This window comes from Lagopus leucura, unplaced genomic scaffold (genome assembly GCF_019238085.1).
Source record: "Lagopus leucura isolate 7727_CA_CO unplaced genomic scaffold, USGS_WTPT01 Super-Scaffold_100009, whole genome shotgun sequence".
NCBI lineage: Eukaryota > Metazoa > Chordata > Aves > Galliformes > Phasianidae > Lagopus > Lagopus leucura.
Window position 1 is genome coordinate 9,411,036 of NW_024962266.1, and position 26,124 is coordinate 9,437,159.

General features: G+C 36.6%; 1 protein-coding gene across 4 annotated transcripts in view; it reads left to right on the forward strand.

Moving 5' to 3' along the window:
• VAV3 (vav guanine nucleotide exchange factor 3) overlaps positions 1–26,124 on the forward strand; it is a 180,967-nt gene that overhangs the window by 125,529 nt on the left and 29,314 nt on the right. For 3 of the 4 annotated variants that reach the window (XM_042874005.1, XM_042874001.1, XM_042874003.1), the window contains exons 18-19: positions 4,489–4,511; positions 7,568–7,613. The exons of the other annotated variant lie outside the window; for it this stretch is intronic. In XM_042874005.1, coding sequence (XP_042729939.1) covers positions 4,489–4,511; positions 7,568–7,613 — 69 coding nt within the window. The remainder of the gene's footprint in view (positions 1–4,488; positions 4,512–7,567; positions 7,614–26,124) is intronic. 4 annotated transcript variants of the gene reach the window in all.

Sequence of the window (26,124 nt, forward strand, 5' to 3'; positions counted from 1 at the left end):
GTGATGAATTTAATAAATGTCATGTTTAGATGATATACTTGTGAGAGAAGCATTGACAAAACCTGAAGATAAATTGCAGTGTTGTAATGCTTTACCATCTACACCAACATATGCTAATTCTTCAGATGTCCTGCTTTGAAGAAGACCAGTTCATTAGACTATAGATGTTGCAATGATAAAAGATAGACTTCATCAGTTGAATTAATAAATAGAACGTCTCTGTTTAGTCCTTGTTCTTCTTATTGTTCCTGCCCATGTTGCTCTGAATCTGTGTGCTGATTGAAGTGCTGTGCTCACTTCTGTCATGATTTGGTTTCCTTTCCTCTGCAATGAAGACAAAGGCCTGCTTAAATATTTTCCTATATTTTACTTATGTTATATCACGTCATTTTTTCTGTGACTTCAAATCCTCCATCCCCTTCGTTGCCTATGTTCTGACAAATTCCTTTAGGCTGCACAACCATACTTAAACACCAGGCTTCATAAAGCTTTTATCTTTACACATGAAGATTATGAAATCGGCACACATATTTCTTTTACAGGGCTACTTAAATAAACATATATGCTGTTTTTCTTTAACACAGAGATCTCCTGTTACCTTACTAACTCTTCTGACTTTCAGTGGCACATCTATGTCTCATTTCAAGGCAGACTACAATTATGTTCATCTGATATTCTGCTACTTGTTGGAAGGTTTTATATTTTGAAGTGGGTAAGAGTGGGTCCTTTGGTGAAGTGAGCATCAGTATGACAAAACTTTGAGACATAGGGAGAAACTGTCTGCCTTTTTGTTCTTATTTATATTGCACAGGTTGTTCTGTGGTCCTTGCAATTTCTGCAGAAATTCTTAATATTGGCCAAATGAATATCATCACTTGCTCTAGAACATACTGCGTAACTGTAGGCCTATTTCTAGTTGAAAATTGCAGAATTAACAAACCACTTTCATTACCAAATTCATTCAGCTGAATGGAATTAAGTGTTTTCATGCAAATGTCTTCTGGTTCCATAGACTATTGAATATTTCAGTTAGATGAAGCTGTACTAATGGTTGTAGGGTCTGAAATCATTTAAATATTTCAAGTACAGTGGCAAACAATATTTTTTCTATTCTTCACATCCCTCTTCCCAGGGAATGCTAAAAGTGTCCCTTTACTGAGGCAAAAATTGGTTAGAAAAACGCTTATCAGGTGTTTTTATAGTAACTTCCAGCTAATTTATGCGTGATTCTTTTATTCTTCAGGTTATTCCATTTGAAAAATAACAGCAACTTTCCTCCTATAATCATAGAAACATATGATTCTAGATGGAAAATTATTTTTTCAAGTATATGACAAATGTTAAAGCAAGTGTTACTGTACAAATGGTTTAAGTTTGGGATGTCTTTTGTATTATAATGCTCATGCCCAATGATACAGTCCATGCTGTTTATGTAATAGTTGCTTGCTACAGCACATCAGAGATAATTTATAAAAAGCATGCGTTTTTGGCATCTAAAGGGAAAACAGCAGCTTTCACTGTTTACCTTTTTGCTGGCTTGATCAGTAGTTGTGAAATTGCTGGCTTTTCTCCAAACCTACCATGCCAACAGCACAGACAAGTAAATGTTCAAGTCCCAGAATGTTCATTGGAATTATGCCACTTCTTGTTTAAATGCAACTAAGGTTGGGCTGTATTATTTAGCTAATCACCCTTGCTCAACCTGAGCAGAAGTCACTTAGGGGGCTTGATGTTTTGTGTAGAGACCTATGCTACCAATACTGGTGACATTATTTGCTTTTCTTCTGATTATTCAGTGTCTGGTTAAGTGACTGGAGCCAGTTGTGCTACAAGTCCTTTAAGATAGCTTGCTTGATAGCTACTCTTTTTAAATATTTGTTTTCTTTTAAACTGGGAACTTGAGTAGTTTACTGCATAACCACTTATTTACTCTCCACTGAGTAAGCATGCAGAATGCAGTTGCTCTCTTGCATTGCTGAGGAGCAGCCCATAGTGTTTTTTTTATCTATTCCCCCTTCCTTATTGAGGCCAGTGGCTAGTTTTGTTTCTTTTTTAATCAGATATAATTACTAAACTTTGACCCATAGCATAGCCTCACTGAATAAATGAAACCTAAAAACTGTGGTGAACTATGACAGTAAAAGTCACTTGCTAAGACCTTGATGAGTGTGTAGGTGATAAGCAGAAACTTGAATTAAAATTGTTGTGTAAAAATACCTACTGATGGATATCTTCAGAAATTTTTTTTTCCTTCCAAAATATCCAAGTAAATATGGGTTAGATTTTTGCTCTTTGTAATAGTGTAACATTCGGAAAAAAGATTTTGAACTCTTATGATGAAGTAATCTACATAATTTGGCAGAAAAAATTCTGAACCACAGGAACACTTGAACTTTAATGAATAAAAAGATAGTGAGCCTTATTTTTTGAATAAGCTTTTAGGTGGAAATAGATATGAAATATTTTTTGTTCATTTCATGATAAAAGTGAAATAATGAATCATATTTCAGTCTGTCAGTGTTGGTTAAGTTTTTGACTTTATATGAGTTAATGCAGAGAGAGCTTAAAGAAACAGTATTCTTCATTGGAGCTGCTACTGCTTTTTGTAAGTTTGAATTTGTTCTCTAGACTTCAATAGTAAGTGTCCTGCTGGCCACCTTGGTTAATGGAGCAGTTTACTTTTTTTAACCTATGAATTAGTCAAAAGAAAAAACCCACATATTTCTCATGGAATTTACTTGATGCAAGTTATCAAGAATATTTATTACCTTCCTCTGTAGTGATTTTTAGAATCCAGATATTGGAAATTAATCAGCAAGTTCCTTAATTAATTATGAAAAGTGTTGGGATGCTGAAATAACCAAATCGAACTCATTCGTGTAGTTGTTTGGGGTGTTTGTGGGAGTCGAAAAAAAACTCTTGCTGGAGGTTAGAAGGACTTCCCCCTTTGGTTACTGGATAAGTAATCAGTAGAACTAAAGATAGGCCATTAAAAACAAAACAAAACAAAAACCCCTTCAAATCTGAATTGAAGTTTTACCCCTGCTCCTCTACAAGTAATTTCCCAAATGACTTCCGTTCCTTAGAAGACAATTATAATTCTGAGATGAAACACTGGAAAATTGATAAGTCATTCACATTTAGGCAAAAACTTTTGGAAGACATACTAAATTCTGAAACACAAAAATAGACCTGAGTTTCAGCAACACTTAAGCAACTAATTCCCTCAGGTTCCTGAAAACCTTAGTAGTCTACTTGTAACTCTCTAACTCTGGGGTTGCCTTATTTTTCTTCTGTTTACTCCCCTGTGCAAACACAAATTAACACTTTTGAAAAGGGTATAAATGATAAAAAAATTTGGTCTCAGAGTGATGAGAAAATTCATCTTTGGCATAGTGTATGAGAAGAAATAGCATCTGAAATGGTATGTGAGAAAAAAGGCCTGTTGGTGGTAAATGGGCTGGGCCTCGCGTGCCTGGCCCCACGTCCGCAGCTGGCGTGCTGGGTCTTGGCACGCCTGCTTGTCTTTGCATAAAGCACTCGAAAGCCAAAGGGTTTTTTCCCACACTTCACTGGTTCACATTTTTCTGCTTTTTTAGTGGAACAAAGTCTACTTGCAGTTGAAGCTTTTAATTTGATTTATTGTGAATATAGCTCACTGTGTGCAAGACACAAGGGAAGAAGTTTTCAACGTAACAAAATCACTGGGCATGGACAGTATGTGCTCTACTTTAGCAGCATGTACAGTCCTGGAGAATGTATAGGTAAATGCAGTTGGCTCTCATTTGGTAAGGCACTAAACCCAAGTCATCTAGAGTACACCAAAATATCAGTTATCGAAGTAGACGTGAAAAGAAAGAAGGTATACAAAAAAAAAAAAATTGCCTTTTTGTGTCTTTAGTAATGAGTAGTGGTGGGTGCAAGTGTTATTGCCTTGGTGTCATCTGGTGAACTACATTTTTTTTAATCTCATTTTTAAATAGTACAAGAAAATTCATAGCAAAAAGGTCTAATAAGGACCCACTGGCTTCAGATTCCATGATACACTAACGTAATGCTAAGCTGATGTACAAGTATAGAAAAACTTGCAGCTAAAGATACACATCTTATCTTGATACACTGGCATACTGTGAACAAACAGCTGACAAGAGTTGCCAGCACGATTTGCAATGAAGAACAATAGCTCTTAAATTCCCACTGAGCTGATGCCTACGAGGTGTGTTTGGGACGCTGCAGAAACGCGTGCTGGCTCAGGCTGCCCTGCAGCCACTGGCACCGGGTGTAGCGCTGCCTGGGGAAGAGAGCCAATGAGCGAGACGAGCACGGCCTGCACGGTGCGGCCCTGGGCTGCCCAGGCGTGCTGCAAGGATCAGGTAGCACTGGGTGTAGCAGGGCTTGGTGTCATGCAGCACAGCACGGGCTGAGCTTGCTATATAAGCAGCCTAAATTTGCAATCACCAATAATGCCAATTTTTACTTATGTTTCAGAGCATGGGAACCTGAAACACGAGGTAAGTATCCGTTTTTGTGTGATATTTGCTTTGTTAATGACGTTATTTACTTTGTGCACATGCTGTTGGAGCAGGTACATTTTTCTTCTGCATTTAATAACGTATTTCTTTAGAATGGTGAAAAGCAGCTACTTAATACAAATGTACTGTGTTCTAAGTGTGTGCCAAGTTTCAGTTGGTGTGGCTTAATGTTGGGAGCACTGGAAGGAATAGAGGTGTATTCTTAAGTTACAGGATAAAAAACAATTTTTTAATACAGTTGTCTTGTTCTGCAGTGTTGCTGGACCAAATCTGGCAGTACAGCTAAACTGCTTTTTCGTCTTTTTTGAGTAGTAGCCAGTTCTACTGCATGAGATGTGCCGGCGTATCAGTATCTCGGTATTGGTGTCTCAGTCTATGTTTCTCCGCAGCCTTTATGGACAACAAAGAATAGCAGGGCAGTTTAGCCTTTGGATTTAAGCAGGCTTTTGTTAGAATAATTTGGTAGTTAGGGAGTTTATATAATCTTGAGAGAACGGTAAGATGAAGGCAGGTGCTATATGTAGTGTACCTAAACTTAAATACAAGAAGGCTGGCTGTTAGATTGGTTTGTGTTCTTACCACTTACTGGTGCCTTTGGATTGAAGCACAGGAGGGAGTAAGCAGTTACTTTTTGTCTGCCATTTCTGACAGAAGAAAGGCAGAAATGTGGAGGTAGAGTACTTTCCAGTAGCTATTGCAAGTCAGAAGTTGGTGATAATTTAACTACTTAAGCAACACACTGATGGTGAAAAATGTATCAGCATGTATGTTTCTTTTCTCGATAAATGCACATTTTGGTGCTATCAATAACACCAGTAACAAAATTGAAAGGACGTATCTGCTGACGTGAGTGCTGCACAGGGGATCATGGCTCTCACGCACAGAGCCAGCTCCCTCTGTGCTCAATCCTGCATTGGAGCGCTGCGGTGCTGCACCCACCCCAGATGGCAGCAAGTGCTGGGGAAGGCCCTGCACCTTCAGGCACGTTCTTTGACTGTGGTCCGGGCTGCAGCAGACACCAGCCAGGCTCTGTGGTGTCTGAAAGTATGAGGAAAGGGCAGTCTGGCTGCAGCCCTGTGTGAGGAGATGGTGCTGGTTCTGCGCTACCACAGTGTATGCTATCAGCCCTCCAGTCTGCTTGCATGCCCCGAAATGGCTGCTGCCTGCCTGCCTTGCCACTTCCTCAGCCTGCAGCTCTGCAGCTGTACCTCCATCTGCCCACTGCCTGGTCTTTAATGTCTGCCTGGAAATATCAGCTAAGGAAGGGCACTTGAAAATATGAAAATTATAGCATGGCCTTTTAGCTGAACTCTCCTGGTGCTGCAGTTGACAGACAGCATTGGGAAACCATGAACAGATTGCTGACTGCACCTTGTGGGCAGATCTGCCAAGTACCTCAAGCTAAATAAGGTGAACATACGTGACCAGATGAAGAAAATATGGATCCTAATTGTAGCTAATCTCTTCTGACCTTAAGCTTCTCACCCCCAGCATGATTCTGAAATATATATTTTTATATATATGTATCTATCTATCTATCTTTTTTTTTTTTTTTTTTTTTTTTTTTTTTTTTGTGAGAAAAGGCTTGCTTTTTAGAGCTATTAATTTGATACTGGTAATTGATTTGAGCCAAAATGTCAGGATTTCTTTCATTGTTAATTAATTACCTGCTTTAAATTTCCTTCAGCGCTGTAAGAATTAAGTGTAAATCAGAATATATGATTTTGGAAAACATTTACATTATAATGTAGTCATACTGGTACTGAAATATTTTTGAGGATAATCACCATTTTTTGTACATTGTTTTTGTACAACCAAAGAATTTTCTTTAAAATCATTTTCCAGCTGAACCTTTGGTGTACCTGAGCTGTATTATCACAGAATTACTGTGGTTTTTTTTGCCATTCAGTTGAATGTCTGTGTCTTCCTTTGGGCTTGCTTTTTCCGGCTCTTGCTCCCTTCCCCCTTGTGCAAATATTCAAATACCACCGCGTTAATAATTAAGAGTAATAAAAAAGAATAGGCCCTATTAAAAAAAATAATAATAATAGAGACTTTTGTTCATACCTTGAAACTCTACTTTCACTTTTAGCAGCAATTTTTTATCTTTTTCATTACACCTGCAAAAAAAAAAAAAAAAGCACCTTTTCTTTGTTTAGAGTAGTAAGGTATTGACCAAAGACGTCCAGTCTGACAAGAGTCTGAAAGCTTTTTTTTTTTAATTCAGGCTTTTCCTTTTGCCAGCTTGCTATGGGACTTAGTAATTTTGTTACGCCTCGGGTTACTGCTTTTTTGGTTGCCTCAGTGTGTGTCCTGCATCAGCTTATATCAACTGCAACTAAATTGGAGCAACTTAATTGTTCCTTTTGTTATGCAGCATATTTTTCTCTGATTGGCTTGATTAATAATATATGTAAGAATGCATGAACCTTCATGCAAGCTACCAGTTAAAATATGTTTGGAAAAGCGAATGGCTGTCTTAAAGATGTCTTCTTATTTCGTACTTAAATTTTCAGAGACACATACCTCATGTCAGTGTCTCTGATTTTACAAAGCTCTACTTCATCCAAGTTTAAAAGAAAGAGGGAGAGGGGTTACTAAAAATTTAAGTATTTGCCCAGACAATGAGAAAATTAAGAATTTTCTAGGAAATTCTATCTTCCTTAAGTGCAGAGGAGGAACAGTAAAAGTTTTTATCTTAAAGCAAGAGAAGCAGCCTCACTACTTTTGTCCATGTGGACTGCATATTTTTCTGCTCTCATATTCATAAATGATTTTCTTAATGTGCAAAAATTATATGAATAAACTTCTGTACTAAGAATCTTTTGAGCCTAGTGTCAGAAAAAAGGATATATGAGTAAACTTTCTCAAAGAATGATATTTCTACCAGATTAAGATAATGGTGGTTATGGTGGTAGGGAAAATAATTTAAGATAACCATCTTTGCCTAGTAGATTGTGAGAATGAAAGCAGTGTGATGTTCCTTCATGGAAACAAGTTTATTCATGTCCTTGATTTGTATTTTTGTTGTTCAGAAACGAACGAATGGAATTAGAAGGAACTCCAGACACGTGGATCCAGGTTAGTGTCATGATTTTTCAATAGTTAATCATGAAATAAGGAGAGCAAGAAAACTGTAACTCAGGTTGCTTTATGATTGCTATTGTAGTGTATGTGATACTGAAAATTTATTGCTAAAGTTATGAAGGTATAATGCAATTGCTGTGTTAGTGATTTCAAAGATATGGTCTTATTTTTTTTCTTTAAGCATTGCTTCAGTTCTTTCTGAACAATGAAATGCCCCTGGGCTTTTGGTGAACTTGACACACCCTACTCTGTAGGGTGCAGTTTCAAACTGTACTTTGCAGTTTTATAAAGAAATAACGAAGTGATGAAAAGCATACAGTTGCGTACAAAACTTAGGTTCTAATCTGCGGAGTTGTAGGTATTCTGAAATCTAACTGTATGCAGTGCTTAGCTCTATTGGATGTGAGTTGCTCTTCTGAAAGACATATACACAAACTGTAGCTCTATGTAGAATCTAAAAGTGATTTTATTTTTTGCTAGTTTATTGCAGATATTCTTCTGGCATCGTGGCAGTAGCAACCCTTAAATTAAAAGCTTGCTTGTAGACTGTATACTCAAGTGGGTGATATTTTCCTCTGGAGACCCATTATGTGGCTGCATAAAATATGCAATGTTTTTTGGTGTAACTGTGTGATATTTTTAGTATCATTTTTTTACAGTAATTACATTTCTGTCCTTTATATGTTTCTTGTGTAGTGTAATTACTGGAGATTTGTTATGAAGATATCATTTGGAAAAAGCTAAGCTGTAGATTATTAAAGATTTCTAGGTCTGGATGCCTGAAAACAGTTGGAGTCAAACATTAAACAGGACAGCAAATTGATAGCACTTTATAGCCTGGTAGAGCTCAGCACTTTTGAATAAGTTAAGAGTGCTGGTTGTGCCACGAGCATTGCAGCTGCCTTGGCTCCGAAAGTCTTAAGGGCTGTAACTAGTTTAAGCAGGCCACACCTTTCTTATGCACGTATCTTTGACATGTCTTGGAATGTATATTGTTACTTTATTCCCTTTAGTTTATAAAGCTAGGTGCTTCATGGTGCACCTAGGTTTTTCTGTGTGTTGACTGAAATTTGTAAAGAAGAAACAAGCACTCTGTAACTCTAAAGTGATTTTAGTCGGAGGAGGAAACGCCAAAAATTATCAGTGAAATTATTTGGAAGAGGATGAGAACACGTACTTACTAGTACTCCGTATTTATACTTAGATGATTTTCAGATGAAGTGAGCTTTTTTATTTGCATTTTATCAGCATAGGCATTCTGAATCTTGCCGTAACTTGGTAGAGATAACAAAGATATGAACGTCTTTGGTAATCTTTTGGTAATCTCCTTTGAGCATTCTAGATAATGCTGCTCACGAGATAGCTTATTGTCTTGTGAGACAGAGGATGCCATCCAGGGAGCAGCACTTGCAAAAGATATTTTCAATATTCATTGCTGCATAGATCCTAAGTTCTTTTTAAGGAGACTGGCAGATTTCTGAAAATCCTAGCATCACGGTGAACTTGTTGCTGAGAGCAGTAGTCAATGAGGGGTACTTTTTAAGACTTAATGTGCTGTATTTTTATTATCTAAAGAGAAAAGTGAGTTGCCCAAGCTGGTGTCTATAAGAGGTCTAACAGTGCTGCTGTTACCCATATTTTGTGCTATGGTGCTGAAACATCAGTACTGATTTAGGAAAGCACATTTACTGTGAATCAATTGCAGACATCTGCAGTGTCTAAATATTGATGGACTTTGATATCAGCAGTAAACAAAATTACCGTGGCCTGCAAGTGTTTTTGCACAGTCTTTTCAATATCCTTTACTCATCTGCCATCTTTCTGCTTTTGTCTTCGACTACTTTAATAATGAATAATTAATGTAGGATGCTTAGTCAAGTTGATGTGTTATGATTTGTATAGGTAAATCCAGCTTTTACTGACACCACTTAGCACTGGCTGAAAGAAAACCTTTCCATTTGAGAGGATAGTCTAAAAGAAAAGTTGTTCATGTTAATACAGAGTTTAAGTATCTCTTACCTTCTGCTGGTAAAGCTTCTTGTTGGGGGAACCTATCTAGATGAAGAAGCCTAAAGGCAGCGAATCGTTCATTAACGTTCCACTTGCTTTTGTTTTTAAGATTAGTTGAAAGTGGAAGTTTCCTCTTAGAGTTTTGCTTTTTTTTTCTTTGAAGATGAAAGGTAGAAAGAAAAGTGATGAATGATTGGGAAAGCAGAGAAATTCTTAGGAAATCAAACAGCTGTGAGAAACGTGCAGGAAGTGCGGATAGAGAACAAGTAAAAGAGCAAAAGAAAATGCCTTTTCTCTGTGTTGGGTGCTATGACTTTACCACATGGTACAGTTGTACATGACCTGAACTAGTCTATCTATTACATTTTAGGCAAGTCTACTTTTAGAATAACAGTGAATGAACATGTAAATGCATCTGCACCTTTAAAGCTAGGAAGAACCTGGTCAAGCATTTGCATTTTACTGTAGAACTACAGGATTCTTTATAAATATATTTGAGAATTGATTAGATTGGTATCAGGTTATGCCTGGAATGGGCATGTGGAATGATAATTACGTATCACTATTTTGCAGTATTTTTGCAGGATCTCAAGAAACCATTTATACATATGTTTAATTTTAAGCGTGTCATTTGCTCTGTTGACATAAATGACAAATGGTCCATTTGTATGTATACTCATAAGTATAAATCTAAGGCTTTTTGTGTAGTTTTTTGAGAAGGATGGCAATCTGACTAGTATTTTTAATATTAATAATTGTGTATATATTGAGAGGGTTTTTTATTTTTTTTTCCAGCTATTGAAATAGTACCACGTATGTTTGCTGTCTTTATTTTTTAAGGGTGTAAAGAGAGTCTAAATGTAATAGATTCACAGCTTGGTGTTTTTAAAAGCTAGTTTTACCCTAAACATGTATGCTAATATAAACATTGCAACTTTAATCTCTGGAAGTGTGAAAGCATATTTCATATCAGAAGGATAAACTTGGTAAAAATAGAACACTAGAAGCCTTGTACTCAAGATTTATTGCAGATTAAACTCAAAATCTGATTTATGAAAGAGGGTCACTGAACACGTTCTGAGTTCTTAAACAGCTGATTTCATTGTAAGCATGGATTAAACCTGAGAAAACCTTAGTTGTGAATTGAGAGACATATGCAGCAGGTCTCTTACTTTCAAATAATCTAAAATATTGACTGAATTCTGTGGGGCTGAGGTAGTTTTAAGAGCATGTAAAATAATTGATAAAGTTATTTTTCAGTTAGATTTTGAACTCCAAACTAATTTTAAAAATACTTTTATATTTCTGATTGTTGTCTGGTCCAAGCTTGCTTTGTGAAACATTTCTTTGTTATAGATTTTAAAGAGATTATAAAGAAAAGAATCTGAAGGGAATGACTGTGTCTGCAGTCTAGATTGTATGTTTATGTATGTGTGTGTGCTTATACAACTGTGGATGCATATGTATGTTTGTATTAATATGCCTCAGATATTGTGGGTCAATAAAGTTGGAGGCGTTACTTTCAGAGCAACCTACATATATGTGTATATACACACATGTAGGTTTGCATTTGTGTATGTACATACATAGGTACATATATGTAAGTATATACATACATATACATATATGTAGGTTGCTCTGAAAGTAGTGCCTCTGACTTTCCTTAGAAAGTACAACAGATACAAAGAGCAAAGTAACACAATTTGATAAATTCTCAGCTACAAAACAGTATTTTTCAACATAGTCACCACGTTTAGCTAGTCACCACAGACCTTTGTTTTATATGCACTGGCATGTCAGACACCATTTTATCAAACTGTCCCTCTGGTGCCATCTGTCACACGACAACAAAATGGAATGGAATATTGGTGGGAAGGTTCAACATCCACTGCCATACCAACAACATCTGTCTCTGATGTTGTGGGACAGGAAAATAAAATAGGAGACATCACTTTTGGAGCAGTATGTGTGTGTGTGTATATATGTACATATCATAGAATGGCCTGGGTTGAAAGGGACTACAATGGTCATCTAGTTTCAACCTCCCTGTTATATGCAGTGTCACCAATCACCAGACCAGGCTGCCCACAGCTCTCCACTGTCTCAGTTTAAAACCATTTCCTCTTGTCCTGTCACTGTCCACCCTTGTAAACAGCCATTTCCCCTCCTGTTTATATGCTTCCTTCAAGTACTGGAAGGCCACAATGAGGTCTGCCCTGAGCCTTCACTTCTCCAAGCTAAACAAACCCAGTTCCCTCAACCTTTGCTCATAGGAAAGGTGTTCTAGGGCTCTGATCATCTCAGTGGCCCTCCTCTGGACCATGTCCTTCTTGTACAGGGGGCCTCGGGCCTGGACACACAGGTTTAGAGATATTTACTTAGATGTGGTGGAAAGTGAGGCACTGTGTGCTTCATGTTGAAATTGGATTATGAAACCTGAGTAGTGTTTGATTACTAGACAGTGAAACAGTATTCAGATGTGTATTGTGGTAACAGTTGTATCTAGTTTTCATTGTAAAAGTTAAGGAATACTGTAATATGGGCACGTTAACTTTCCTTTTCAGTTAAGATCAAGGAATACAGGACTGCCGTGTTTCAACAAATTCTGGTGCAGTGTACTGTTCTGTGCCTGTCAAGTTTATCCCTGATTGCTGTCTCAATACCACTCCAACTACATGTTCAGCCAAAAGAACATTGGCCCAAATTCAAATACTAGGATATCCCAACCTGCAGTTAGTTGTTTGCAAAGCATGTGCTATAATAGACAAATATATCTTCTTAAACTGAAAATTTGAAGCAGGCCTCTGATTTTCTCTTGAACTACGCAGATGAGTCCTTGATAGTCTTGAATGTTGTCTTTGTTTCTTCAGCCCAAATGTGCAGGGAATATCCCATGTTATGAATAAGGAAAGATGGCCTACTGCAATCTTTAGCTCAGCGCTGAAATGCTGGTGTTCGAGAATTTATGTTTCCATTTCAACAATGGATGCTATTCTCTGTGATCCTGGTTGGATCTCTCATGGCCTGTTGATGAGAAGTGGAATTTATTGTGGTTTTAAGCCACACAAAAATGTCTATCTAGCATATAAAACTACTATTAAACAGACCCCCAGTGTTTAGCTTTCTCATGAGCAATGTGACTGAAGTCACAAAAAGTATCTCCTTAATATGACTGTCTTCAAGATGGATTGTACCAAAGCAGTATTTTTTCTTTACTGAAGAAGTTGCTGTGTATAAAATCAAGAAATACATTGATGGGTATTTTTCTGGGGCATTCTATGGCATTGCTTTAACTATTATTTTTCCTGTAAACCAAGCATGGGAGCGTATACCAATCCACTTGTCACTAGTTCTTAGTTTTCCTCTCAGAACAAAACGAATAACCTATTACAGGCCATTTCTTTCTGCATCTTCCCCCAGGACCTTACTCATGAGTCCCACAGACTTGTTTCTTCATTTTTAATTATCTGTGGAAAGCTTTTGAGAAAGTCATTGTGACAGCATATAGTGAATTACTGGAGTATATGTAAGATATTATTTTCAGCTTTAGATATTGTTTATGGTGAACATAGCAAAGAGTTTTAATGGGTAGTCAAGTGAATGTGTAAATGAAGAAGCAGAGGACTATGAATGAACCTGGCAGAGGAATGCTAATGAAATATGTCTCTTAAACTTTTCTCCAGTGTTGGAGTTTGTGGTTTGACAAATGTGAAGTTCTTTCCCCTTTTTAATGTTATGAGATAGCCTAACAAAGTTCCTAGTAATAAGACACGTGTCATATCCTGTAACAGTACCAGAAGACCTGGACAGTGCTGCATGCAGGCAAGCCAGAAGGACCTGCTTATGTCCTTTTGATTTAGTATTTGAAATTTCTTATTAAAGATTCAGCCTATATGGTTTAAAAATAATAATAATAATAATAATAAAAAAAAAGAAACAAGTACTTTAGACTGGAAAGAACTCGGACTTTTACTTGTTTAAGAGTTAGTGTCTTAATAACTAACAACGATAGCATATATACGGCTTTGCATGTTTTCCCTGATGATAATTGTATCATTTTTGGAGCATTGGATTTGCTAAGTTGCCAAAGACTTTTCTAAAATGTTACATTGTAGTGTATTAAGCTCTAAAACCTAAAATAAGCTTTGATTATACTTTATATTTAAAACACGCTTAACGTTTATGGGAGCTTTATTAGGTTTTGGATACCTTTTCTTTCCCTAACAGCGGCTGAACAGTTGGTTCAGGGTGCAGTGAGGTATACAGTGTATGTCTCTAGGAATTGCAGTGAGGACACGGTTAACAGGCAGCTAGGAGTTCTTTTGCTGCAGAATGGAATTCTTTGCTTCAGGAAGACAGAGGCAATGCTGCTGCTTGCCAACACAAGTGTAATTCTGAATGTTCTGGAGCGGTTCAAGGAATTGGATTGCAGCTGTAATTTGAGCAACTCCTATGCCCAGCTGCGTTTTAACACGTTTTACATCATGTGACAGGGACAGTACAGGTATATGAGATTCAGTTAATTTTGTTGTGATCACCAGATTCTAAATTAAGGGGACGACCTCCTCCTGCTGGGTGGATCTTAGCAACAGTGAATTCAGAGAGCTCCTGGATTGTGACTTAATTTTTATCTTGCATTTTCAAAAATATGTCTTAACTTCAGAATCTCTGTCCTTTTACTGCTGCACTAATGCTGTCTGCTGAGCTATTGTTGCTTCCCAAAATAATGTATTCATCTTTGTTGTGATACAAGAGAGAACAAGTCTAATGTTTTTCACTAAGAAATTTTCCACTGGTTCATTTCTGGGAGGCAAAGCAGAGTTTTGTCTTCCAATGAAGCATTTCAAATGCAGTTTAATGAATTTTATTTGGGTTTTTATATTTTAAATTGAAATCATTTTTACATTCCTGTTGGGGCAAGGTATTTTGAAAGGTGCCTGTCCCTTTGGCATCTCAGCAGTGAGCTAACATTCAGAGAAAATAGCCGTTAGCCTTTTCTTTTAATTAAACATCAGAAGACCCAGATGCCAAAGGGTGAAATATATTTATTTTGTTGAACTCTTTCATCCTTGTCTGGTTGGACTGCGAGATTATTTTGTAGCTGGGTAATTTAGGCTCTTTTGTCTTACTGGATATGTGTTTAGAACTGTCTGTAGATCGTGAACAACTAACATTCCATTTTTCTCTTACATGGTGTTTCATACACGCTTAGCACATGCATAATTTTTAATATGTGTTTGGTGGAAAGTTGTACAATATATATTTTTTTCTACTTAAAAACACTCATGCATTTTGTTCTGAGCAGAACGTCACTGTGTACAGGTAGTGGCAAGGGAGTTGGCAGGGAAAAGAAAAAGGAAAAAAGATGAGGTAAAAAATGGACAAAAAGGGCATGCAGGTATGATCCGCAAAACCAGAATTATACTGCTTCGCCTTTTCACAAATGCTGTAGCATGATTCAATAAATAAAGGGAAAGGATGGAACTGTGCATGCAGAAATCATGATCTGAAATTGCCCTTAGTTTCTCTGGCAAGTAGAAGGGATTTGTGTATTATTTTGCTGATGTTTATTGGGACTTCTAAATCTCTTATTCATCCTCAAGAGGAGTATTGAATTTACCTGTATATTTCCATATCCGATTTAATCTTCAAGGTACTGCCGTTCTCAGAAGGCAAAACAAAATAAGGCAGTGATTGATTAAAAATAGTCAAAAGCATTTTCACAGTACTCTGAAGCATATGGTTTCTTTTCTTGTGGCTCACTCATTTAACTAAATCAGTATTTGATCACTACTTCAAAGTAATTCTCATACAAAGAATTTGGGAAACGTTATAAAACTAAAAGCATCCATCCCATGGGAGAAAAAAAGGCTCTAGAAAATTCACAGAAGAGATGTTACAGAACTACCTCTGCCTTCTGCCTAAGGAAGGTTTCACAACTTGTAGAAGGGGCTGGAGGCAAAAGCCTGAGAAACTGATGCTGCTTTTGACAAGAGTTTTTAATCTGATCACCTCTTTGAGCTTCCAAGAGGAGAGAACAATGAGGCTGAGTTAAGGCTGCAGGCCAAGCTTGCCCAGGATCAATTCTTCAACAGTAGCCAATTAAATGGATGCTTAGAGACACAAATGGCTGATGATGTTGTGTTACTTAACCCACTAGCTTTTGCTTTTGTTTCTTAGCTCTTAAAAATGTGGAAGAAAAATAATGACTTTCTGAGCCAAGCTCAAGTCTTGGCAATCACAACATCCTTTAACTGTTACTTTCGTATTTTCAAGTTGTTATTTAAGTGATGGTAGCTTTTTTAGAATCCATCAATGTTTATGAACATTCCAGCCCTTATATTTGTATTTAAGTTATATCTTACTCTGAGGTATGATGAATAGAGCTCCAAAGGTTCCTCTAGCCTAGTCTATGATCCATCATCCTATTGTATAGACACTTCAGTTCAGTAAATCATTTGTCATTTCTTTCTAAGTATTCTTTTTAAATTAACAATTTTGCATCTTCTACAAGACTTACTAATCTACTGTTTACTCCCATTTAAATATTGCATATTAATTTTTTTTGACTAGTGTAATTCCAAGTTCAAATTTATTTGGGAGATCCTCTTGGAAACTGATCTGAAAAATTAAAAAGATTGTTATTCCAAACTTCTACTTCCTATCCTTCCATGGTAAATTTATTTGGGGGATCTTTGTCTCTCGCAGTGATAGTGGCTCCTGTTAAAAGTGCTAATACACATAAGGATAGCTTCTTTATCTTCGTATTCATTGTTTATTTCAAAAAATTAAAACAATGTGCCAAATGTTTCTTTAAAAATACGTTTTACTTGTTACTTGTAATTTATTCATTTACTTGCAAATTCTGTTTTTGTGGCGGACGTTTACCAATCTGCCTGGTACAAACATCAGCTGTTCACGTGGGGGCGTGTACTTATAACAGCTAGGCTGCTTTAAAGCACTATTTTACACTTAATGTCATATATTTCTCTGGTGCTGAGGCTGTTTTAAGAAATAGGTTACAGATCATGATTAACAACTCAGCAGTTTCATATTTGAATTCATTTAGTACTCAAGAGTCTTTCCAAGTAGTGACAGCATAAAAGCGGTCTGATTTTTCTTTTTCTTCAGCAGAATCATTTAATTCAGCCCAGGTGTTCTTAAACTTTTTGTGGTGTTCAGCCAGGGAAATATGTGGGGTACCTTTATAAGAAATTCAAATCAAGTGTTTGAGTTCAGCTCTCGTTACCGCTCCTGCTGACCTGCAAATGAACAGAAGCCTTGCACTATTTGTAACTTACATTTCTTAATCCTTAGTGTGCAACTGGGAATTAAATAGTAACTTTATTATCTGATACTTTGAAAACTGCCTCAGTTTGTAACCTTAGAGGTTATTCTTTAACCAGCTTGTTTGGAATAGGAGGTGTAGGGAGTGGAAAGGGCATGAGGCACTCAGTTCACATGGTAAAGCAGCTTTTTTACTGTACTTGGATTTTCTTTTTCCTTAATTGGCTTTGGCAACAGAAAAAAAAAAAAAAAAAAAAAAAAAAAGTGATACAACAACAAACAATGCATGTCTGGACTCCAGCTTTTTTTCTGGAATAATCTGATAATAGAAGTTGTCTTTCAAATAGTGTTGATTTGAATTTGACACAAAATTATCTATAAAGTGCTGTTTTACTGCCCCCCCCCAAATGCAAACACAAACATTTTCTTCATCATGAAGAGAAGAGGATAAATAGAGAGATATTCTTCAAAGGAAAAGACTATGTAATTTGATGATGGAGGCTAAAGGCTCTGACTGCTCTTGCGCCTTGCATGCTTCTTTTGTTAGTTCTTTGCTTCAGATGCATTTAAATCCTGTAATAGCTCTGTGCATGCATGGCTCAGATATCTCAAATGTTGAGTGATACCAACTGAGCTCAAGGATAGCTGATGTTGGGATTTAAATACATAAAGGGCATTCCTTGTCAGAGCACCGTATCTGGGAGAAAGAACCAACTGGATCTGTTCTGCTGAGGTCAGTTTGATCTCTGGTGGTTTTTTAATGTGACTGCATGCTGCTGCCACAAGTGATGCTGCCGCCTTTTCACCCCTGCAAGCTTCTCCTCTCTGTGCTTGTTTCTTTTATTTATTTTTTTTCTTAAACACAAGAAAACCCAACTTGTACTGAGGGTTACTTTTTGAAAGTAGATTTTCAGACAAAGCTAGAGTGTATTTTTCTTTCTTAATGCTGTGTTCAAACAGTGTTCATTTATAGATGCCTCCTTGTAAAGAGTTTATGCTGGGCTGAGATTTTCTTTTATGTAGTGTAAGAGGTGCCTGTTAATAACTAAAAGGTATATCTGCCATAATCAGAGGTCATCAAAAAGAAATATTGTTGGTGGAGGAAGATCATGAGAGTGTTTATCTTAGAATGCTGAAGAACTGTGGCATTACAAAGAGGATAGGTGCAAGTGAAATGAGTCTGTCGTTTTCTGCAAGCTGTCTCTTTTATCAGCTATAGGCCACTTCCTGCTCATGTTATGTAATAATTTAAAGCAGCTCTTCTGCCAAGAATTTATTTAAGTAGAAGAAACTGAGACTAAGGTGGGGGTTTTTTTGTGGGTTTTTTTTTTTTTTTTTTGTGTTTTTTTTTTTTTTTTTTTTAATCTTAGAGTGCTGTTCAATCTTGCTGTTGGTCAATGCTGGGCACAAAAGAAATGATATGAAAGATAATTTAATGTTTAATTTAATTTTTGCAGTGCCTGATGCATTAAATCTCAGCACATTTTCAGCAATTCACGTTTATAAATTCTGTTTGAGACCTCTAGAAGCTTCTAACTGTCTTAAGTCTGCATTTTCATGCATTGAAATGTGCATCTTGCTGTCTGTGATTTACTGAAGTATAGGATGGTGTAGTCAGCGGAATGACTAATTGCATTTGTGCTGAACAGACTTGTTGGGAGTTAGGGCTTCTTCCTGTCAAGCTGTGCTTTTGGGCACACTGCAGGAAGGACTGAGCTATCACATAGTAACCACAGTGTATTTTTATAGAAAAGACAACATTTTTGTTTCTTGTTTCTTAACTGACCAAGAGCATTCTCAATAGGAAAATACCAAGGGTTCCTGTTCAAGACTCATGGCATTTTGCAGTATTATAGTTAGCGTCCAAGGCTGTGCTCTTGTTCTCAAGCTGTTTTCTTCTGACTCCTTGCTACAGTTATCCCTGGGCCTGCTGGAGATGGTATCAAAAATACAGCTCAGAGTAGTTACCTCTCCAGAATATCTTGCAAGATTTATCCCTGCTTTTCAGAGCCTTTTCCTGCACAGTCTTCTGTTTGCATACACTTCATAGTTCATCTATTGTATCTGCCTGCTAAAAATTGTTAGCTCCTCAGGGCAGGTACTCATTTGAACAAGAACACCTTTTATAATGCCATGCCCTTCTGTGGGACCACATTAAAAAGCACGGTAATTAACAGTAGTTGGTTTTCATACCTTGTACTTATATCTAAAGCAGTACTTCATTTTAGCACAGTTTTTAATTCATATGCAAAACTTTTTGCTCAGTTTTTGAGGAAATAACGAAGATTCTTAATTCTGATGGAACTTTATATTTTAAATTTATATTCCCAATTCACTGACAAGATAACATTGAAATTTCATGTTGCTCATTTGTCCATACAGAATAAAACAGTATATTTTTTTGAAATCTGGTTATTCCTTGTTCACATAATACACTAATTATAATTGGCCATTTCTAGTCATCATTTAAAGTGCTGATTCTCTGCAATTGAACATGAAGTTTCTGTTATTTTAAACATTGGGGTTTTTCTGCATTTACAATCCACAGTTATCCTTATAGGGCACATCCAGGTCTTCCAATGCAGTGTGGAAGGTCTCCCTGATTTACTGTGTTTTTCTGCTTATGGTAACAGGCTGTTGATCAGACTGTTTGGCAGGCAGATACTTTACTCACATACATTTTTATTTGAGTTGACAAGTTATCAGCTTTGCAGAGGTCTTTACCAAGAATACAGCCTATGTGTGCAGCATTAGAGGAAAAAAAAAACAACAAAACAACAAAGTCTGAATAATTACAGGAAATAGAAGTTTGACAGGCAGTAAAGGAGTGGAGGGAACTGAGAGTGCTGCTTCAAGAAGATTTTTTTGAGGAGATAGAATAGTAGGAGCAGTTGAAAAACAGTCACAGAGAACCTGGTTAGAGAACTGTAATTGCTTCAGTAGTTCTGTTTGTCCTGTAGGATGGCAGTCCTGAAATCTTCTGTCTCAAAGTGAAAGAGAAGTATGAGTGTTTACTGAATGTGATTTGGAATGTATTATGAATTTATCATGTGCATCATAAGTTTTCCTCCACTTGTGCTAGTGAGTTCTCTGTTTGTGGATGAGAGTCCTGGCTGGGCTGTGTAATCAAGAGTACAGGCTGTTGAGAAAGGTAGCCATTAAATGCTTTAATAATCACCTTGCTGAAGCTTTTGGTGTCAAATTTGAATGAAACAGCAGAAATGGCTTTGTTGTTGCTCAGATGGAAAACATTAAGACTTTACTGAATATTACTCAAAACCAAAGAGCTAATGAGAAGATAAGCAGAACTGTTTCTTGGTCATCCTCCATATTTCAACCATCTTACCTGGATATAAGGTTTATGTGCAATGTCTAAAATTAGAACATTAATTGTGATGACTTACAAAAATAATGACTTTAGACTGAGAGAATTATAAGTTAAATTAAAACATTCTATTTGAAGTATGTCAGTGTACCTATTCATTGAACTAATTGTGTCCAGGAGTAAGTATTTAAATCATTGCCAATCTGAATAGTGCACTTAGACTGTGTTGGCATGCTTCACGTCCATGAGTAGCCTAAAACAAAACAACAACAAGTAAAAAAAAAACCCACAAAAACTGAAACAAGCAAAAATAAAAATATTTCACGTCTTTAGTAGACAGCCCCAAAAATCATGTGTGTTTTTTTGAAAGTTATTATGGTATTTTTCTTTCTCTTCTCACCAAATGGGAAGTCCTTATAGATAATATATTCCCTTATCAGTAATGCAATTAACTTCTATGGTTGCAAAAGTAGATATCACTGATTTGAATTTAAGCAACAGCTCTCTGGATAAAATGAAAGGGAGAAGAATCCAGGTTACTCTTAATTCTGCAAGGAATTAATTATGGACAAGGATATAAAACTCTGATGGACATAGAGCAGCAATGGCTGATTTGAAAAATATCAACAGGGTGCTAAAGGACTTTGTTTTTGTGTAGTCCAAGCTCAGAGGAGGACCTTCCATTAATTAGCTTCTAGTAATACTAGTATTGGGCCAAGATGTTGACAAGAAATATAGGCAAAGCTTCTGTTTTTTTCTAGTTTATAAAATCAGCAGATTGTTGTGGATGCTCTTTTTGTGGAGTTAACACTGTCCACCTGCTTTTCACATTGCTATTTTTATAACCCACTGATTTTCCTTTTTTTTTTCTTTAATGATAACTCTTGAATATTTTAACATATGCAGCTATACTTCTTGATCTGAAACTTTCATAATCATTACTTTACAAGCTTTGTTTACTGTGCTATAAATGCCAATTTTGGATTCCTTTGCTTTTATTTAAAAGAGAAATATCCTTTGCCGGTCTGTCTCTAGTCTGTGCTGCTAATATAACTGTAGGTCACAGTTCAAACACTTATTTTGATGGTGCAAAGAGTTTCTGCCATGGTTTACTTAGCCTTTGTTTACTGGATAAGGAATTAAGGAGACAGGAGACTCTGAGAACTGAAATGGAGTACTACTTCTGGTCTTGGCCATGGGGATGCTTATCAGTCACAGATTGTCAACCTGTTCCTTGTTTTTGCTGCATTCTATATTTTTACAGCTGTAAAAAATAAGAAACTGAAAGCAAGTTCAGTTTCCAGATGGACACCAAGCATGCTCTTCTGGTGAAAGAAAAGGCTGAATTAGGGAGTCTTCATATTATTTCCTGTTAGAAAGGCATTTGTTTTTCTGCTGTGATTCTGGAAATATTGAGGTGTGGCCTTGGCTGATTGTTGAAAAATCTATTTCAACTTCAGACTTTCTTTAGGTCAGGAGGCTTTCTTCAAACATGCTTTTGGATCAAGTTATGAATGTTTGGTGACGAGCCTCTATTTTTCCTAGGGAAAGAGGAGTTCTTGCATCAAGACTCACGTTAACTAGGAATGCATATTTGGCACAGATAAAGCTGTTTTATGCCTTTGTGTTAATAGTATATCCACAAATTCACCCTTGCACCTTAGTCTCCTATACTGTCATTATTCTCTGTGTTAAAATGATCCCTACTCAAAGCACAAACCATGTCCTGCATTGTTTGGAAATAGCAGATGCTGCAATCAATTTTGACAGATATAGGTTATTGTAGGGCATGCATTATGCATGTTGTTGGCAAAAAATAGCATTTTTAATCCGCTTGAAACTCTGAGGGTCACTTGGTGCCATCCATAAATGCAAAGCTGCTGTAAAGAATATAAATAGGTTATGTGAAATTATGAGAACACATATAATGGTTATTGTAGCTTATTGTGTACTACATTTGTTCTAAAATGTAACCTTCTTCCTTAATTTGTAACTATATGATCAAATTCTCAAATTTTTATTATGTTTTAGGAAAGGTATTTTTCTTAACGCAGCCAGATTGGTACTTATTTAACCCTGATGCTAGCATGCTTTCTGCTTTTCGCATGAGCAACACTTTAGATAAACAATTTGTGTTAAATGTGAGACCCAAAAGTTTTCTGTGAAGCTTCTCTGGGAATTTTAGCGTTTTCCTGATTTTCAGGTGAAGTAAATTTCAGCAGTATATATGTAGCAGTGTATATATTCATATATATATCTACATGTGTGTGTGTATATGTATATATGTATATATTTGTGCCAGACATTTTCCCAGAAGTTTTCTGTAGTTGTCAGATACTGTAACTGTGTAGAGAATAATAGCAAAGTCTAATGCTTATAGCATTTCACATTGTAATGTTTTATCTTGTGATATTTCAATGCTTTTTCTATCACAAATAAACCATCATTACACATAAAACAATTCAGGCTTCTGCTACATACCACTTTTTTTTCTGCCTGTGTTATTACCTTACCTTACCTGTTTGACCCTTTAGTTCAATGCAATAACTTCTCTGTACTCAATTGAATTTTTTTTTTCTACACTTATTGGTAACATAAGGAAAGTGGTGTGAGTGGAACTCTTTTCTATGGAGGAAATGCTGTTTTTAGAATAGCACATACTTGTTTCTGCTTGATTCAGTGATATTTATTTATTTATTTTTTTAGTCTTTTGTTTCTGGAGAATTTTTTTATGTTCAAAATCATTTAACGCAGACAGACTCATCCACTGTTAGTTTCATATGATGAGTAAAAGACATTAGTTCACTGGTTGCACATTCAGTTCTTTTGCAACTTTGCTCAATACAGACTGTCACTCAATGTCTGGTGTTAGTGATAGTGAGGATATTCTGTATGACTCAGACACTGTGTTGTTTGAATGCGATCACCTGTACTTTGATGTACAAGGAATCTGAATCAAATCTAATCTATGATGAAGTAATTAACATTGGTGGAAAATTTCCCTTGTGTATACATGCTTTTTTGATCTCTAGCTTATAAGACTAGCACACAGTATCAATACTAAAGCAGATGAATGAAAGTAATAGAGTAATTGAAGTCTCAGTCTCGCTCTATGTTGTTGCAATATACAAGAATCCTAACCATGTGTCCCTTTAATTCCAGATGCTGATTTATGTAAGTCTTGTAGAATGTATATGTTGAGGTAGGCAGCACCTATTCAAACGAAAGATAACTGGGCACAAGGAACTCCTAAATAGATGAAAAACAACTATTGGATACAAGCAGACAGTAAAACTGCAGGTAGAAAATAAGGTCAGAATAGTGGGCAGTAGCTGTAGCGCATCAGCTTTGTAGTTGTCACTGTTTCTGTATGCATTATCCCAAAGAAGTTACAGTGTGTCTGAAGGAAGATAATAAACTCTTAAAACCGAGGCCCTAGCCTGAGAGTCTGTTTGAATCAATAGAATTATTTCTAGGTATGTCAAGAAACATTAGATCAAATCTATCACTATCTGGTGAGGGAGTTTTATAATCAAAATTACTGTAGGATTTTACAGAATTAAATGTACTGAATTCTGCATGAGCATTCTAGCATACGGTATTTTAACATGATTAATTCTATGTTACATTTGGAACAATTCTACTAGTTGGTGCACCACAGTTTTTTTTTTTGGTTTTTTTTTTTCAAGTTCTCTTGGACTGGCTTACAGACATGCTGAAAATCATGATTACCAGTGAAATAAGTAAAAATAAGTCATTTTACACACAATTTAATAATTTCAGGAACGTTCTATCTTAAAACAAACCCCCTCAAACTAGTTATGACAGGATTTGCACTGAAAAGTGCATAAGAACCTTTCTTCATCCTCATCTGAGATTAATACAGTGGTGGCATTTCAAGTACATAGTATCTACTCACTAGTAATGCGATAAACTGAATTCACAGTATCAAAGTTTTGCAAAGCTAATGTTTTAGTAGGTTTGGACCGGCTTCCAAGTATGCCTCTGAGTGCATGTTAACAATTTATTGCAAACACAGAGCTATAATTTATATTGTGATGAGGGAGTTCTCTTGCATTAGTTGTCAGCTTTGAGTACATGCTTGTATGTGGCATTGCTTTTATTGCTACACAATAGATGCAGTGTTTCTTGGTGCTCAATCAGAATTTCAAAGCATGTCAGCCTTAAATTGAGAAATAAAGCCAAGTCTGGTAATTACCTAAGTGGAATAATGGCTTACTAAATAATTAGATGTCAATTTTAAGTATACCAAGCAACTTGAAGAAACAGTGAAAGTTATAATGTCATTTGGATTGAGTAATGTGGGAACTGACGTTATTTTGGTTAATGTTTCATCATTTTGGATTAGTATTTATTTTTAACTACAGAGTAGAACTTACTAAGGTGTTTTCGTACAATTTAGAGGAGATCATGAATATTTGTATTTCTAGCTTCCTAAAATGCAGTAATGATCTTGCAACACAAATACGCCTGTTCTAGCCCCAACATTCCTTTTAGTTTAAAGTATGTTAATCAGTAACCTGATCACCTGTGACAACATGACTTTTGCTTATTAGATGAGGGAAAGACTGTGAGGCTGTTCTAATGAATTTTAGAAACGTGTTTCCCACAGTATTCTTCTGGAGAAACTGGCTGCTCATGGACTGTACAGGTGCGCACTTCATTGAGTGAAGAACTGGTTGGGTGGTTGGGAGTGAATGGAGGTAGATGCAGTTGGCATCTGGTCAATAGTACTCTTCCCCAGTACTCTGTGTTGAGGCCAGTTGTGTTTAACCTTTTTTATTGATGACCTTGATAAGGAGATTGAGCGCTCCCTCAATAGATGTGCAGGTGATACCAAGTTATGTGGGACTGTTGATCTGCTTGAGGGTAGGAAGGCGTCTTCAGGGAGCTCTGGATAGGCTGAACTGATATGCTGCATCCAATTAATTGCAAGCATTCAGCAAGGGTGAGTTCCAGGTCTTTCACTTGTGTCATAGCAACCCCATGCAGCACTATATATAGGCTTGGGAAAGGGAAGATGGAAGATAGCCAGGCAGAAAAAAAGACCAAGGGGTACTAGCTGATGGCCAACTGAACAAGAGCCAGCCTGTGGCCAACAAGGCCAGTGTTATCCTGGCCTGCATCAGAAATAATGTGGCCAGCAGGCCTAGGGAAGTCATCCTCTTGTATGTGGTGCTGTGTTATGTTTTGGATCCCTCACTAGAAGAAGACTATTAAGGTGCTTTCAGCTGATGAGGTGTGTAGAAAACAAGACAGTGAGGAGCAAATGAAGGTACTGGGGCTGTTTAATCTGAAGAAGTTGAGACTGAGGGGAGAGCATTCAGGCATTAGAATGGGCTTCCCAGAATGCTGGAGTTGTCATTCCTGACGATATTCAATAGATGTATGGACTTAGTAATAGGGAATCTAGTGTAGTGATGGAACTGATGGTAGGTAAGAAGGTTGATGGTTGAATTTAATGGTCTTTAAGGTCTTTTTCCCACCTACATGTCAGATTATATTAACTAGAAACTGATTACGTGTGGCTGTGCATCCATACAGCTATCCAGTGATGCAACTGTCCATCTGTACCTGTATTTTGTGAATGTTCACTCTTACCTATATTAATATACCTTCTTACAAAATCTCACTTAATCAAAAACTTTGATGTTGAAGTAGATATTCCCACTGAATTTTAGCAATCTTAAAAAATCTATGCACAAATAGAAACAGTGAAATTGTCATACAAATTATAATTTAAAAGTAGAAGGTGAGGGAATAAAGGTAAATCTATTCCATTAAAAGGGTGGTTTACTTGGCAGTATTAAGACTGAAAAAATAGCTTTCCTAAAGCTCTCAAGTTTTCAACATTTTTTCTCA